The following is a 17,791-nucleotide window of genomic DNA, read 5'->3' as shown; positions in this document are numbered from 1 at the left end:
TATCGTCCCATGTGGTGGATCTGAATAGTCCATATCAACATCTATTGTATCCATTATTCCTTCACTTGCCATCCCATAAACATGTAACCACTGAATTAATCAGAATTTTACAATGAACCAGATTCTCATATATGATATATTATACAATTCGAATTGTACGACACCAAGTATTTGTCCAGTTGGTGATGAGACTTCTTTTTCACTTGGTCAATTATAACAATACCACAAGAGATATCATAAGAATCAAATCTATAATTAACATTGCTATTATTAGAAACATAACTAAAACTTTCATTAATGTCATTTCAAGGAAATAAGATAAGGCAACTAAGTAAACCAAAACTTTGTATTATTGAGATAAATGAAAAATTAGAACTTATCCTTACAATGCATAAAATGAAAAACTATATTAAACATCTTCGAAGAGTAATAGCAATCTATTAACTTATCGTAACACCCTAGAAGTAGCTCTAAATTCTGACCATCAAACCATGCGACCAAAGTCCATCTTTCATGATCAAATTTACTTCACTTTGCTCAAGCTTCCTTCTTTCTTTTAGATCATGCAATACCATCAAAATGTGATGATCACATAATGTATTAAGAGTCTAAGAATAGGAACTTTTGGAACTAGATAATGGATCTACATGAAGTAGAGTAACACGACTTGACTTTACCATCTTTAAGATCTTTCTGGTATCGTGGGCAACTTTGCTTCCAATGTCCCTTCAATTGGCAGTAGAAACAAATGGACTCAGTGGGGTCAACATGTGGAATGATCTCAGAACGAGCCTTTCTCTTTACCATACGATCAAATGGTTTGATCTTGGTTGATCCCTTTCCATTGGGAAGAGAAATATGTTCTAGATCACTAATGTTACCATTGTAAATGTCCATGAAATTCTTGGAATTAGACCATATAAGCATTTCTACTTTAGTTGTGTTCTTAAGCATATATGCTTCATCAACCATCAACATATAGGTCAGATCAATTAGGGTCACATCAAGATTTCTCATATGAAAGTTCTTAACGAACTGACCATATAACTAGGAAGCGAAAGAAGAACCAAATCAATGGCTCTCTCCTTGGGGAATATAATACCCATCTTTTCCAACTTTTCAATGTACGACTTCATTTTCAGAATGTGCACTCTCATAATTTTCATCTTCATGTTTACATGCCAATAGGGCTTGAGTAGTTTCATATCTTTTAATTCGAGGAAAATGCGACATTGGGGGAATCACAGGAGGAGGTGGAAGAATTGAAGAGAGACGATGTCCAGTTCCACTATTTCCTAAGAAAGGGAAGACATTTTCACGTTGACCTGAAAGTGGAAGACCATCTCCACAAGGTCGAGGAAAAACATTTCTAAAAGAGCGAGGAAGACCATTTCTATCTTCGAAAGACATTTTAAAATTGGGAGAAGAGAGAATTCAAGTTACTTGATTTTAATCCTTAATTATTAACCCAAAATTTAATTTAAGGCTAGGATCCATATTTTCGATTCAAACTTTGACAAGGAATGTGGTAATCAAATTGAGAATCTATTTTACGTAGGTAAGGCATCTTACAAATTTCAATCACATGGAACTCATAGATCTTTGAGATTCATTAAATCTTATCAATGTCAAGTTTAATCTCGATTATGCTCTTACCAATTCTGACTGGGATGTCGAAGATCACATTTAAGATGCAATAACCATGCAAACCTGCTCAAACACCCCCAATCGATTTATAATCTCTTATTGATGTGCCGATTAAGCACACACACTCCATCAATAATTATAAACACAAGTTGTTTCATCAATTCACTTTTATAGTCCCAAATTAGTGTGTCGGTTAACCACACACGCTCCACTAATGACTCATAAAGAAATTATGTATGTTTTCATGGATTAACATAAAATTTCACATTTTCCTAAAGTAACTAGAGTGAGATTTTAAAGAAAATTCTGATAATTTATGTCATTATACTTATAATGAGATTATGTCCTATCGAACTTGTTCAGCTAACAACCCTCCGCAACATAAGAGAGCGGTGGGTGAATAAAACACCCATTCAACGGTCGTTCTATAGGCTATTTCCTTATACCCTATTTATAGCATGGTTTTGTAAATCAGGCTGACTATTGATTCAAATGGCTTTTTATACATATAGTAATTAATCTTATTATATATGAGTTCATGATCAGTCTGAGAGAAAATAGGCATAATAGCATAGCCTGAATACTAGAATTATCAACATTGGAATTGTAAGCAGCCAAAGATATATATATATATATATATATATATATATATATATATATATATATATATATATATATATATATAATGGTGTATTTTAAAACATATCAAGCTACATTGTTTAAGATTAATTATTTCAATTAATTGGTTATTTAACTAAATATTTATGCATTTAAAATTATCTGTTTAAATCAATTAATAAATTAATCAGTTAAACAATTTATGGATTTATAATGATCTTTTATTTAGTCTTATAATTAAATTAATCATTTAGTTCTATATGGATAATATTAATTGAATTCATAATTAATCATTATCTTTTGTAAAGATATCTGCTAATACTTACGGATTTTATTTACTTATCCAAAGCATGAAAAATCAAATTCTAACTAATTTCTTAGCATATAATTACCAAATAAAAATCATATATATCAAATTAGGCAATAAATCCTGTGAAATTATGGATTTGTCTTGAGTTCACGTCGTGACATATACACTGTCATTTCATGAACTCAGTCTGAAAAAAGGCAAAAAAAAATGTTCGATTCAACTAATGTGCTTTCAATGTTTGACACACCAATTAGCTCGGCTACCACTAATGGGTTTATTAGGTTACAACAATATACACAATACGGAAAAACACTTAACAATTAAGAAGGACACATGAAACCTAAAAGGATCTATGTCTTCACATTAAGGACACATACTTTCAGTAACAAAACTATGATGAACCCTAGTAAATTTTGAAAATCATAAAGTAGAGTTACATACCATAAACTTATTATAGCAAACAAGTTTACTTGATTCCTTTATTTGTTGAGTTTGGAAAGCTAGCACCAAAATTATGATGCCTCTAATGGCTCACACCTAACCCTAGAACTAAAAAACACTTGAGGAGAGAGGAGGATAGTGTAAATTTTTGTCTATATGCTCCTTGGAACGAGTGGTCACGAAGTTTAATGCCTAAGGGGTCCTATTTATAGTTTATTTAACTTAGGGACAAATCAAGATTTGAATAATTAAATAATGGACTTAATCTCAATTCAAATATTTTCCTTATAATCATCTAGGAGGCTTTTGGAAACCCTATAAGAGCTCCCAAAATAGTCCACCCCTAGGATGATTCTAGAATTTCTTCTTTTAAACTATTGTACAATTTACAATTCACCCCTTGCACCTTTAATTAATTCCAATTAATCCCAAATTTATTTCAGAATAATTTTGATTAATAATTAATTAATTCTAATTGATTTCTTATTAATTTATTGACCATATAAATTTACAAATCAATTATTAATTACATAATAAATTAACAAATCAACTATTTATTTCCAATTAGCATATTAATCATATAATACATTAGCAAATCATTTCCTCACAATTTCCAATTAGTTTATTAATCATATAATAATCTAATCAATCATTTTCTCTCTATAAGTGTTATTCTAATCAAGTTCTATTTATGAGGGCAATCTAAAAAGGACTTTGCTTCTAATTACAAGAATATACCAATTTATTTATTGTCTTAGACACCTTAATCCAACACCATCTTCCAAAGGAGATGACACTGGACCCTCGACATCTTCTACCGTGGTCACACAAACTGTCCGGTGAATAAAATTCATCGCACAAGCTTCAACCCTAAAAACAATCTGAATCTACTACCCACCATCCTTGAGTCTGGAAAATTGTGGGACAACCTAAAACCTTGAGATCTTTCCTCCTGAAAAATCAGTTCTCCCCCACTTGGAATGAACTAGACTTTGATGAATTCATAACCATTCAAAATTTCGGGCCAAACCATACAATAAGAATAAAATCATCCACAAATAATCATTCAATGTAGAACTAGAGTCGTTAAATAATTATCATTCAAAAAATCATCAAGGATTTCATTTGACACAATGAAAACATAAATGGAAAAGTACTGACGACATCAGCGGATGTTGCACCCGACCCAACTGTAGAACTGGTGACTCTAACTGCAGCCTTTGGGACCCCAACTATCCCATGACATCCATCCAACAACTGTCAAGCTAAAGGTGTTGGATCCAAAACCATCTCATATGATCTTAGCGGACAATCAGCCTTAACATGGCATGGCCGAATGCAAAAGAAACAATTTCATTGACTCCCTGTGACTATAGTCTTGGTTGTAGTGACCCTCCTGATTGCATCTGAAACGCCCAGAAACTGGTGTAACATAAATAGCTCAGTGTGCCGAACCACACCTACAATATAATCCGCGAGTCCCTTGATATCCTGACTGATCGTCAGTCACCATGTTCTTCTTGACGGTTAATATTGATGCATGAACCTGGTCGTGTTTCTATTTCTATTGTTGGGTCTCAAACTCCAACTCTTTGTCCTTGGATGCCTCCACTCAATTGGAAAGGGTCTCACAACTGGAAATGCGTACGAATGTATGGATCTCCGACCTTAACATATCATGATAATGAGTCATCCACATCTCCTTTGTCACTGCATATTGTGGGCAAAGCAACGCTCTATGAACTTGGTGATGATCTCAACCACCGTCTCTCTGTTCTGCTTAAGTGTAAAAATACTTTTGTGTCAACGGTTGAACCTCAATCGTTGGTACAAAATCTCTTTTGAACATGGTAACAAAATCCTCCCAGGTCATAGACTCGACCATACATGGTTTGATGCCCTGAACAACCTCGTGCTACCAGTCCTTCTCTCTATCACGCAGTAGACATGCTGCGAACCTGGCCTTGGCTTCTACCGGAAAAAAGCTGGCGAGGAAGGCACTTTCCATAATCCAACAAATACTAATGATAGAATCCCTCTTCCTCATGAACCATGGATCCCCACAAGCATCAAACTACTTGAAGGTAACCTCATGGTCCCATAGCAAACTGGCCTCCAAATCTGTCCGCAGAACCCTAAACCGCTCGTTCATCACTCAAATCAACTCATCCCTAGTTGAGTTGACCACAACGGGAAAATCATCCATCATGAAACTCGAAACCTCTACAATGATGATGTCATGTAGATCTCTCTCACTCTGACCCGAATCTCCATCATAAAAAGTCACCATCCTGAATCTAAAAGATAATGGAAGCACATCAAATCAATGAACATTGCTAACCTACACTATGCATAGCCACCTACCAGTTCCTTGGTATTCCTGTAACACTTCCTTGACCAAAGTATGGATCTTGTGTTTTCAGTAGTACGAGCCCAATACTACATTCCATAACTACCCATACTCGTTCCAAGAATTATTCCAAGACTCCCAAGTCACTTCGCATCACTACACTAAACTCATGGAATGCATGCATATGTCTAGTTATATGCATAATACTACACTTCCTATACTTTTCTAGGATTCTTCCCTAAAACCACAACCAGTTAAAGAACATGTAATAAGTATGGATAAAAAATTCTAAGGATATCAGATTCTAATCATTTACAACGCTTAAAGCATTTAATTAGTAATTCAGTAATATCAGTCAATGATTCCACAACACATACTATAATCAACACATATAAGGCCTACAAGGCATCTATAGAATCAAGAAATTCTAGAATGAAACTCTTGAAAACGAAAATCAATAATAAAAATGATTTCAGTTTTGCTGCGACTTTCCTAATCAGGCAATCAGTTTAGATCTGGTTATTCAAAATACATTCTACCTAAGCTGGTACTAAGAAAAACTAATAAGCTCTAGTATAATCTCTTTTACCTAGTTAAATTAACCAAAACAAGCTCTTTAGTTAACTCTAACTTTTTACTGTGTAATTAAACAAACTCTTAATTAAGATCAGAAAAGTTGCATTAAGATCTGTGTAAAATTCCTAGAAAAAAAAAACAATACTTCTCACAAGCTTGGAAGCATAAATATATGATTTTTCAGTTTATATCAAAGTTAAATCCCAACACGGAACCAATCTTATACTTCTTACTTATTACCAGTTGACAAGAACAATTACTAATTCTATTAACTTATTAACTTGAATGATAAAACCCTAGCTAGGTGATTAGACTAACAAAAATTAAAAATCAAACATTCATTAAGCTCAAAACTAAAAATTCTAGATAGAAACACAAAAAGAAAATCAGATCTGATAAGTGATCACATGAAAAGTACTTGTCTATGTAGAACTAAAAACTATGGTTTAGACAGACATGGCTAAAGACAAAACTAAACAAATAAAAAGATAAACTAACTAATTAATCTTTCTAACTAAATGTAGAAGGTGATCTTCAGCTTTCAGATCTTCGGAAATTGTTGAAATCGGAGAGAAATTGCCTCAGAAATCGTCTTCTTCATCATCTGGAGCTTTAGGAATCGTCCAACCTTCAATCTGATCAGAGAGGCATCCTATATATACAAGCCAGAGTCTTCGGGATCAAGAAACCCAAAAATTTATTAGAATTTTTTGATTTCTGGTCGAATTTTTTATTTTTCTGATTTTCGGACTTTCTGATTTGCGAAGTGTTTATTCGATCGAATTTTTGCATTTTCTCCTTTTTTTGACAAACACGAAAGTCGTCCTAAATTTTGTCTAGTTTCCAGAAAATTTTGAATCTCGTCAATTGGAGTTACGAGTCAAGAGATATGGTCAAAATTTTGGTAGGGGGTCAAAGTTGTCAGCAACATCCTTTAGGCTTTACAATGTAGCAATCTATCTTCGTATGATCAATTCGATTGAATATTTCTTGACCAAAACATCTTCCAAGCATTCTTCAACATCCTTAATAAGTTCCAAGCTCCAATTAACTACAATGCTCCATCAAACGCATCCAAAGTTGCTCCCAAAGTACTGCTCCACTCGAATTATCTGAAAATGACATAAAAACATGAGCAGTATGAGAATTCTAATGAATGACATGGGTTGAACATAATTTAAACTAATGACATGCAAAACATGAGCAGTATGGGAATTCCGGCTGACTGTACGCATCGTATCCTTCTTTTATGATTTGAAGTTAGATCAAGAAACCATGTTATTGATCTCAAGCTAACAATCAAACAAGAACATGACAAAAGACCGAGCTCATGTTTTTGATCCAACTATTTAATTTCTTTTGATTAAAACATTCTATTTCAAAAAGTCCTCTGTTTGAGTTTAGACAAGCCGTAAAGTGCGCCCAAAACCTTCAAGCTAAGGCTCTGATATTAATTTGTAACTTCCCAAAAATTACAACATAGATTTTTCAATTAAAATAGATTAACCAACTAAAACCCTCTACTTAGAATCGTTAATTAACATTTGTTTTTTTGAAACCCATAAGATTAACATAGTTGATTTTCAAACCAATGAAAACCAATGTCTTCGATGCGAGTGTACAGTCTCGTCGAGATCTTCACACCAACAACCTGCAAAACATCTAATCCACATCTGTAGTTGTACAGCTTCGTGAGTCTGCTCATGTATGTTGCGGGTAATCTAAGACGAAAAGAACTCCCACATCTGATCATCCAATTATCTGGCTCCAGAACCCGAACCTGAACCCTCACCAGCACCAGAACCACTAACTTGTCTTCCTCGAAGGGTCACCACACTAAAAATAAACCATACAAACCATCAGAACACGCATATATATATATATATATATAGAGAGAGAGAGAGAGAGAGAGGAGTCTCATAGTCTACAAGATTCCTGGTATCATCGCAGCTCTTCTTGACTCGAGTACGTATCACTGCTTCCAGTAGTACAAGCCCATACTACCTTCCACATATATCCATAGTTTCCTCAAGGATCGCTTTGAATCCTCCTAGTCACTCCTTATCCATACATACAATCCTCAACAATACAAGGCTCTCAGCATTAAATTTCTTCTTAGGTTTTCCTAGGGCAACCACCATACTACTCCCCATCATCAGATACAAAAGGAAATCCACCTAACATCCTCTAACTAGCTCATGAATACTATTACATATCGCCGACACCAGATAATTCTTCTAATGAATGGTCTCACACTACAAGGGTTGGACTCAAACAAGAGTTGTGCAATAGAGTTAAAACCTAACATTCTAAAATTATTTATTCTAAGCAATATGTAACTTAGTATATTCCCTTACTAGTTATCTAAAGTTAATGGAAAATCCTAAAAGCACAAAGCAAGTAGCATTCGAGCATCGAGTAATCGGAACAAGCATAACCTAACAGGCCATCCTATCACCGACTGATCAGTACTAGCATGCAAGTCTACAAGCTCATACAATAGGCATATATAGGCATCTCTCCTAGCATTCTATCATGAAAATCCTGAGCAAATCCTTATCCCTAACTAGCATGCGATTCACAGATTCACAAATCAAAGCATATCATAAAACATGTATGGGTATTTTGGGAAAACATACTTGAGCTCGGTCGATTGCATGCACCACACCCTTTTTCTTTTATTTGAAAACCATTTTATAAAACATTTCTTTTTGAAAAATCTACCAAACCCTCATCTTGAGTTCAGACACACCCGAGAGTATGCCCAAATCCCTTAAACTAAGGCTCGGATACCAAGTTGTAACGTCCCAAAAATTAAGACCAAAATTTTTTGGTTTTTTTATTAATAAAACCATTATCCATAAAAATATCATAAAACCATAGTGAAATCAGAGTATATAAAATAAAATCCAAGTACAATCAGAGTCATATAAAATGCATAACAATGTGGTGTGTGCACTGCAATCAACCCAGGCTCTTCCCCTTCGGACCAGAAGTACCTGAAAAATAAACTGAAAATCGTAAGCACAAAGCTTATTGAGTTCCCCAAAATACCACATACCATACATATCAAACATATAATGGGCTCCGCCCATCATCAGGCTCCGCCCGACATCGAGCCCCGCTTGGAACATATCTGTCAGGTATCAGGCTCCGCCAGGCATCGAGCCCCGACCGGTATACATACAAACACATAAACACATGCAAAAATCACAAAGATAAATAACATACAATATAAACAACATGCCTCGCCCGGTATACATATAAACACATATCATACATGCAAGAGTCACGCAGACAACTAGCATCCTAATCATAATAAATCATGGGTCGGCATTGGTATCTTCGATCCACTAAACACATTGAGGAAGCTCACCTCAAGTTATTGAATCTCTCAAATAAAATCTCGGTCTGCTGATCCGAAAAATCCTCACGCGCTAAAACCATCAAATAATATCCAATTAATAGTTGGACCTCGACCCACAATCAAGCATCTAAATTACTTGTGCAACATCCAGGGTAAAAGACCATTTTACTCTTTTCTTTCTTGGTCAAAAACAAAGTGTCAACCCTTTTGCTCAAAAGGCCCTAATTCCTAATTGGCATCCCAAGGCCCAATATGGCCCAACTTCCTAATTGGTCCCAAAATCATTACGGGCCTAATTCCAAGAAATCACATAGTCTATCCATGGCCCAAAGTCAGAAGCCTAATGGCCCAACAAGGCCCAAACCGTAAAAGCCTAAAATACGGCCCAAACCCATAAAGTCAATCCAAAAGTCAAACAGCTAAGTACGATGGGCGTACTCAGGTTTACGCTTAGTGTACTCCTTCTGCGGCCAGTACGCACAGCGTACAAGCTGGGTACGCCCCGCATACTCCGCAGACAACTAATTCAACCGATTAATCACTTAATCAGTTAAGCCATCATGCAAAACTCTCAGATTTGGTCCTAAGTGGTGACTTAACACGTAAAGTTTGCAACTTTATTCCCATGTATGTCTGAAAAAGACCAAAAACTCAAAGAGAACCATAACAAGGAACCTAAAACATGCATGGACCAAAATATCACATAAATGTTTCATTTTTATGAACAAGGGACCTCAAATGTGCTAAGATCTAACATTCATGGCTTCTCGAGTAGACCATAATCTCAAATATGGCTTAAAATACCCAAAAATGCACAAATAACACCCTAAGTTGGATCTAGCATAAAGAGCCATCATGATGAGAGCTTTTTACTTCAAATGACTTGCTAAGATGAAGATGACTCTGGATCTACAAGCTCAAGCCACTCCCAAGCAACCTCCAAGTGTTCTTCTTCTTCTACTTCACCAAAAACACCACCAAAACTCACTTTCAAGCTCAAATGTCACAAATGACAACTAGGGTTTCGATCTCAGGGTATAGAGTGATGGAGGTTGTTCAATAGAAGGTCCAAGAGTGTCTTAAGTTGTTTAAATAGGACACAAACCCTAAAAACTAGTGTTTGTATCTGCATTACGTACGCCATGCGTACTCCCATGTATGCCACGCATACGTGGATGAACCCGCGATCCGTCGATGAGCTAGTACGCTAGGTGTACTCATAGAGTACGCCCCACGTACTGGCCGGGGACTTAAATGATAGAAATTTTTGCATTAAGGGTTAAAAAGGAAACATACCAAATCTCAAATGTTACAGTTTCATGGGCCTTCCTTGTCCACATCGTGGTTTCTAGCAAATTGCTTTTTTCTTCATTAAGAGCTTAAGCCTTACAGATCAAAGCCCAAAACTTCATATCTGATCCTTTTCATTGACTTAATGGGCAAAAATTTCCAACTTTAACCATTAATACATCACCACAAAGCAAGATATATAACCCTAAGTCCATTAAGCCATCAATATAACAAAAATTTGTGCATGTTTTAAAGGGAACCATGAGCTAACACTTTTTCCATTAGATTAGGCCAATAAATGGTCACCAAGCAAGTCTAAGGTTCTACATTTGCTCAAAACTCCAAGAACATCCTTTCAAAGGATTAAGAAGGACCTCAAATCATGAAATGAGAAACAAGAATGATAAAGGTGGACGCTTTATACCTTCCAAAGTTCCACAAGATGCAAAATCTAAAGTATATACAACCTTTCAACCGAAAAGCACACCACCTTCCTCTCCCAAGACGTCTTTCAAGGCTAAAGCTTCAAAAACATCACACAAACATCAAGAACACTCAAGTGGGGGCTAGGGTTTCGAGTTAGTAAGGTGGAGGTTGAAGAGGATAATCGGAGTGTTAAGGTCTTTAAATATGGGAGCAACCCTAAAAATCATGGCTTGGGATGCAACAACCACCATGTGGCCAGATACCTGTCAAGTCGTGGCATCCAGTTTTTCTCCAAAAAATAGCTAAAAAGAAAATTAATAGAGTGGTCAGTAAGTGCATGTTGTATCCTAGCCAAACTATCTTTAAAATCTAACTTTATAACCTTTGCAAGTCTCCCAAACCAAAATTTCGATTCTCCCTATTTCTTTGTGACATCCCCATTTTCATGGTCAGAAAAGACTTTTTTTATTTATAATTATGGAATTTGTCCCATAAAGGTATTTCCGAAGAAATGTTTCTCATTGATTATTAAAACTTGGGATGTCATAAGTGATACAAGAAAATAGGCATAAACATAGTCATTACATGCCTTACAATTTCATATGATACTAATGACCTATATCTCCTTGAATCTCTCATTATATCATTATCCATGTACCTTCGTACCGCTACATGTGATACAAAGAAATTGAGTGGGTCAGGCTTGGTAGCCTAGTGAGCACATAGGGTTTCCAATCCTCAATATTATTGTTATATTGTTTTTAGTATGTATGTGTGTGTGTGTGTATATATATATATATATATATATATATCACATTAAATAGATTAATCCCAATTACCCATTCAAGTTATTCTCACTCTATGATCCTAAAATGATAATCTCGAGGGACATATCCTAAGGGATCTTTGTAAGAACGAGTAGACAACACTACATCGGGAATTCCTTAGTAATACATGTCAGTAAGGCTACCATGAGCGGGATAGAGTACTCGAATGAACACACAATCCATACTCCTGGATACTGTAATTCATTAACACGTACAAATTGCGAGTCTGCTAGTGTTCCATTGAACCGTCTAGAAGATTATGTGGTTGTTATCAATACTCTACTAGAAGACTGCTCTCAATTGGGCATGGTCTCTCACCATTATATTATCTATGGTATGGTCTTTCATATCATATTATCTCTAGTATGATCTCTCACCACTATTTTATCTCTGGTATGGTCTCTTATTATTATATTATCTCTGGTATGGTCTCTCACCACTATTTTATCTCTGGCATGGTCTCTTACTATTATCTCATCTTTTTCTCTATGTACCCTCTTTACTCGATACCATATAAGTATAATAAAATGCCTATATACTCCATTGAAAGTAGAAATCATTATCTTATTTCGCACAGATATCAGCAACACATAAAATAGGCACATAGGGCATCTAAGCAAATTAAATACTTGATATCTATGTATAAGCTGAAAATAACTATGTACTCATTTGTTAAAAGTGGATGACTGATGAATTCCGCGGCACTTCGCGTAGCACCTTGACTTTTCCTTTTATATGACCTAGGTTTAATTATCACTAGGTCTTAGTCTAATATTCATCGTGACTAATGATGGTCTAGATTTCTCACTAATCCTAATGTCTACATCAAGATCTATCAAGTAAGGAACAACCAGGTAGGATCATATCAGATGTAAGGTCTGTTTGGTATACATAGTATATTGTTTGGAAATCTCACTTTAAACACCTCGCTAAATCCAACATATACATCACTTCTGTAAGTAGAGCAATCATTATAATGACTTGGAATCACTGATAAATCTTATTTATAGGTTCATAATAACGACTATGAACATAAATATAAGTTACACTTGAAATAGAATAATTGTAGCTTAACTTATAGAGATTTTAGGAAAATCGGGAAATTATGCAGACATAACTCTGGCCTTGGAGCTTCTATTCTTCGGCTTTCTGACGCCGCATGGCCTTGCTAAAGTGGTCGGACAACTAGAGAGTAAAGGGACTAAAGGTATGTAAGTATTCCAGAGGATTTGAGTGGAAATGGTGTAAAGAGAATGCTGAAAAACGAAGATATATATATATATATATATATATATATATATATATATATATATATATATATATATAGGAGAACTTTTTAGGGTGCATTGCGTTCTTGGTCGGTGCGCGTCACGCACTTGGTCGGGGTGGGTGACGTGGCTCCAACATTATAGTCTTTTTATGTGTCATAAGGGATTAAATGTGCCAATTTAAACTATGGATGAAACACATAATTTTAAAGACATGAATGATGTTCTGAGTTAATTTTTAAAAATAAGGACTAAACATGCTTTTTAGCATATACACGAGGGACAATTGGTGTAATTTACTCTAGATTTTGAGAAGTTATTAAGATAATTGTGTTCCGTGGAGAGAGAGAGAGAGAGAGAGAGAGAGAGAGAGAGAGAGGTCACAAAAAAACTAATGGTTAGAAATAAGGGTTAATATCACAAAAGTCCTATGTTTTGGCACTAAATTGGAAAAATCCCTGAATTTAATTTTTCATTTACTGTGACCACGACATTTTCTTTGAGTTATCGTTTGAGGGCAAAGAGTCGGTCACCAGCAGGTAACCTGTACCATCCGGTCACCACTAAGCTATTTCGTAGCCATCACCTTTCACGAACCATCACTACTAAAGGGTTTTTCATGCATTCGAGAAGTTTTTGACGCTGAGAAGAATTTCACAGTCCCCAATTTCGCAACTTGAAGCTTCGAAATCGTTGGTGAAGTAAGGTTGTAGTAGAAAGGTACGTGTATGGAAACAAGAAATTGATGATTATGAGGGTGGTTATCTTCGTCTATGGAGTTCCAAGTTTGAACTAACAAGTTGTGTTTTTGTTTTTTTTATGAAACAGATGGCTTCTACTTCTAGAACTAAGAAGCCTAAAGGGCCTAAGCTCCCTGAGAAGACATATCTTCTAGTCTCTGACTCCGATAAAGATGCATTTGACTTTAGCTTCTTGGATTTTTTTGAAGAAACTTTCAAAGCCCCCTCAAGACTATGTGATGATCAGTTTCTTAACTTATTGTGTGATGAAAACGTATTAAGGAGGAGTATTTGATGGATGGTAGATGATGGAGACATTCCTAGTGTCCAACAAAAAGAGCATGCCCACTTAGATGAGGAAAATGAAGATGCTGGTGTGGAGTATAGGGTGCATGATCCCAATGTTGACTGGAAAGAGATGAGGCCCCGATTAGGAGACTGTTATGAATCCCCTTCTCAACTCAGGTTTGCTTTAACTAACTATGCAGTCCATGGAGGGTACCAGCTTTATTTTGAAAAAAGTGATAGAGTGAGGGTTATAGCTAAGTGTGGTAGTGGAACCAAGGACAACAATGATAATAACAAAATGCAGTGTCCATATAGGGTTGCAGCTGGATGGAAGTACAATGAAAGAACATTCCAGATAAAATTTTGTAATGAAATGCATCTGTATGCTAGGAATTATCATTTTGGTTCCTTAGTTATTAGCAGTTGGTTAGCCAAACACTACCTGAAAGATGTAATCATGAAGCTCAAGATGACATTGCTAGAGATGCAAGCAGATGTGCTACAAAGGTTTTCAGTGAGTGTATCTCTTGGGCAATGCCAAAGAGAAAGGGCTACTGCAATGGGGATGATAGAAGGGAATTTAGTTAGAAGACCACTATGCCAAGGTTTGGGACTATGCAGTTGCAATTAGGTTAAGTAATCTGGGTACAACTTGCTTGGTGGGGATAGAAAGTAATATAGGGTTTAACTATTTCAAAGGGTTTTATGTTGGCTTCAAGGCTTTCAGAGATGGATGGAGCAGAGAATGTAGAAGGGTAATAGGACTAGATGGTAGTTTCTTGAAGGGGCAGGTTAAGGGGGAGATTTTAACTGCTATTGGGAGGGATGTAGACAACCATGTCTACCCAATAGCGTGGGCAGTTGTGAATGTTGAGAATAAGGACAACTGGACCTGGTTTATTGATAATTTGGTTGCTGATTTGGATCTTGGTGCTGGCAATGGATTGGTTGTTATCTCAGACCAACACAAGGTACCACAACATACACTAGTATACAATATATATTTGTATGTTACAGTCATTAATATTTACATGTGTTGTGTTTTGTTTGTTTGTTAATTATAGGGACTTTTACAAGCTGTGGCAGACCTACTCCCTAATGTTGAGCACAAACAATGTGCTAGACACATCTTTGCAAACTTTAGAAAGAAATTCACATGATTAGAGCTAGAGAGTTTGTTCTGGGAAGCTGCTATAAGTACATTGGAAGGGGACTTTCTTGCTACAATGGAGAAGGTAAAGAAGATAACAGAAATAGGATACAATTATCTTATGGCAAGGAAACCTGAAACTTGGTGCAGAGCCTTCTTTTCTCATGGGTATGCTTGTGAAGCAGTAGAGAATGGGGTTGTAGAATGCTTCAATGTCATGATCAAACAAATAAGGAAGAAGCCTATAATCACTATGCTTGAGGAAATAAGGATTCTCCTTATGAAAAGGTTTTTTCATCAAGGTCAAGAGGCCACCAAATGGAGGGGTAATTATGGGCATAACATACAACTGAAGCTTAATGAATTTGGGAAAGATATGAGGTAATATAAGTTTTTATTGGCATGTATCCAAAAATATTAAGTATGTATTTATATATTTATATGTGTACTTTGTTTGTTTTGTGTGTAGGTTGTGGACAGTGGTGGTGATGTGTTTGAGACTAGGTATGGATACAATGGATACAAGGTTGATTTAGCCAATCACACTTGCACCTGCAACTTGTGGATGTTGTCAGGCATACCATGTGTGCATAGTCAAGCTACAATTAACTATGTCCACAAAGATCCAATTGAATTCATTTCTTCTTGGTTCCACAAGGACAAATATGTTGCAACCTACAGTCAGAACATACAACCTGTTGGTGGAAGCAACTTGTGGCCAATGACTGAGTTTATTAAACCATTACCACCCCTAGTTAGAAGGATGCCTGGAAGACCCAAAGTAAATAGAGTGAAGCATGCATCTGAATCAGAAGATGCCAAATACCCCTCTCAAATGTTAAAGGTTACTAGGACTGTGAGGTCTGGAAAGTGCCAACAACTTGGGCATAATAAGATTTCATGCACAAATGATGAGGTACCTAAGCCACCTGTCCCAAAAAGGAAGATTGGAAGACCTATGAAAGATGGGGGGAGGCCAACCTATCTTTAATCAATTCCCTCCAATTGAGTCTGCTATACCAAGAAGTGATGCTGCTCCTCCCACAGTTTCAGAATGTGGTGATCAAGTTAGTGGGCCTGATGTACCAAGAAGTGATGTTACTCCTCCCCCAGTTTCAGAATCTGGTAATCAAGTAGGTGGTCCTAATATTAGTCCTCTGAAAAGGACTAAGATGATGGCAAGGAGAGGAGGGAAAACTAAAGTGTCTGGATCAAGGAACAAAACACACAAGAAAACACCTAATGGTAAGAAACATAAGAGTAATGCAAATGAGGATGTGTCCCTAACCTTTGATGAGGATTTTGTTGATCTTTTTACCCATGTACCTAATGGTAAGCAAGGTATGAGTCAAGCAACAGAGGATGTTCAGGAACAAGAACATGATGACAATGAGGTGAAGGTGAGTGAAAGACTTACTTTACAGGAGTTATTGATGTCTGGATATACACATGTTGAAGCAGTGGTTGCTATGAAAGAGGTATGTTCTGGTAATCACTATTTTTGGCTTTCATATTGTAGATTTACTAACTACCCCTCCATATTGTAGGTTTATGGAGAGGTTGAGGAACAACAGATTGAAGAAAAAGAGGCTGAGGAAGGAGTTGAAGATAGAGAGGTTGAAGAAGAAGAAGTTGAAGGCATACAGGTTGAGCAAGAAGAAGTTGAAGGCATAGTGGTTGAGGAAGAAGGAGTTGAAGAGAGAGAGGTTGGAGCAAGAGTCCTACCCTCTAGAAGAAGTTATGGTGCTTACAATTTCCATTGGGAGAAAAAGAGGAAACCCCCTAAAAGAATTAGGAAGTTGAAGCTCAGGAAAATGGTTGAAGATGTTGATGGTGGTGGTTCCTCCAAAACCCCTTGGGTTTTAGAGTAAGGAGTTGTGTTTAAGGGTTCAATGGGTAGAATGGGCATTAGTAAATAGGTTGCCCTTTTTGTAAACATCTGCTTTTTGTGTTTAAGGGTTCAATGGGTAGGATGGGCATTAGTAAATAGGTTGCCCTTTTTGTAAACATCTACTCACCTGTCTTTTGGTAACAAGCTTCCAATTCATATCCATAATGTTTGGTAGAATTGGAAGTTTGGTTCTAATTAGGTTAAACGGTATGATAGTGGTTTTTGGGAAGCATTGTAAAGTACATTCCCATTTTTGGGCTGTTAACTGACATTGATATTTGGTATGATTGTTAAGTTATCAATATATATATATATATATATATATATATATATATATATATATATATATATATATATGCCTTGATCACTATAATTGTTGTTACCTTCCATAGTTTGGTTAGCTTGGTAAGTAGGTTTATACATATGTATGTGTTAAAGTACTTAATACATTGTTATCATTAAGACATAATAAGTTGTTGTCATTGTCATCTCTTACAAAACCAAAAAATTGTCATACATAACACATGCATCTACTTACTGCCTAACTTGACCAAAATACCCTTACACCTAAACTACTACTACCATTCCACCTGAACCTAACT

At 36.0% G+C, this 17,791-nt stretch overlaps 1 protein-coding gene across 1 annotated transcript; it reads left to right on the top strand.

Annotated features, from left to right (window-relative positions):
- Positions 1–14,158: 14,158 nt before the first annotated feature.
- Positions 14,159–15,308, top strand: LOC145050390 (uncharacterized). Its single transcript, XM_078998647.1, has 3 exons — positions 14,159–14,753; positions 14,818–15,119; positions 15,213–15,308. Exons 1-3 carry the CDS (start codon positions 14,159–14,161, stop codon positions 15,306–15,308), a joined length of 993 nt encoding a protein of 330 aa, XP_078854773.1.
- The last annotated feature ends 2,483 nt before the right edge of the window (positions 15,309–17,791 follow it).

The sequence above is a fragment of the Lactuca serriola genome, chromosome 5 (genome assembly GCF_051521515.1).
Source record: "Lactuca serriola cultivar US96UC23 chromosome 5, Lser_US96UC23_V15, whole genome shotgun sequence".
Lineage (NCBI taxonomy): Eukaryota > Viridiplantae > Streptophyta > Magnoliopsida > Asterales > Asteraceae > Lactuca > Lactuca serriola.
The sequence above is the reverse complement of the archived record's forward strand: the minus strand, read 5'-3'. Positions and strand labels throughout refer to the sequence as shown.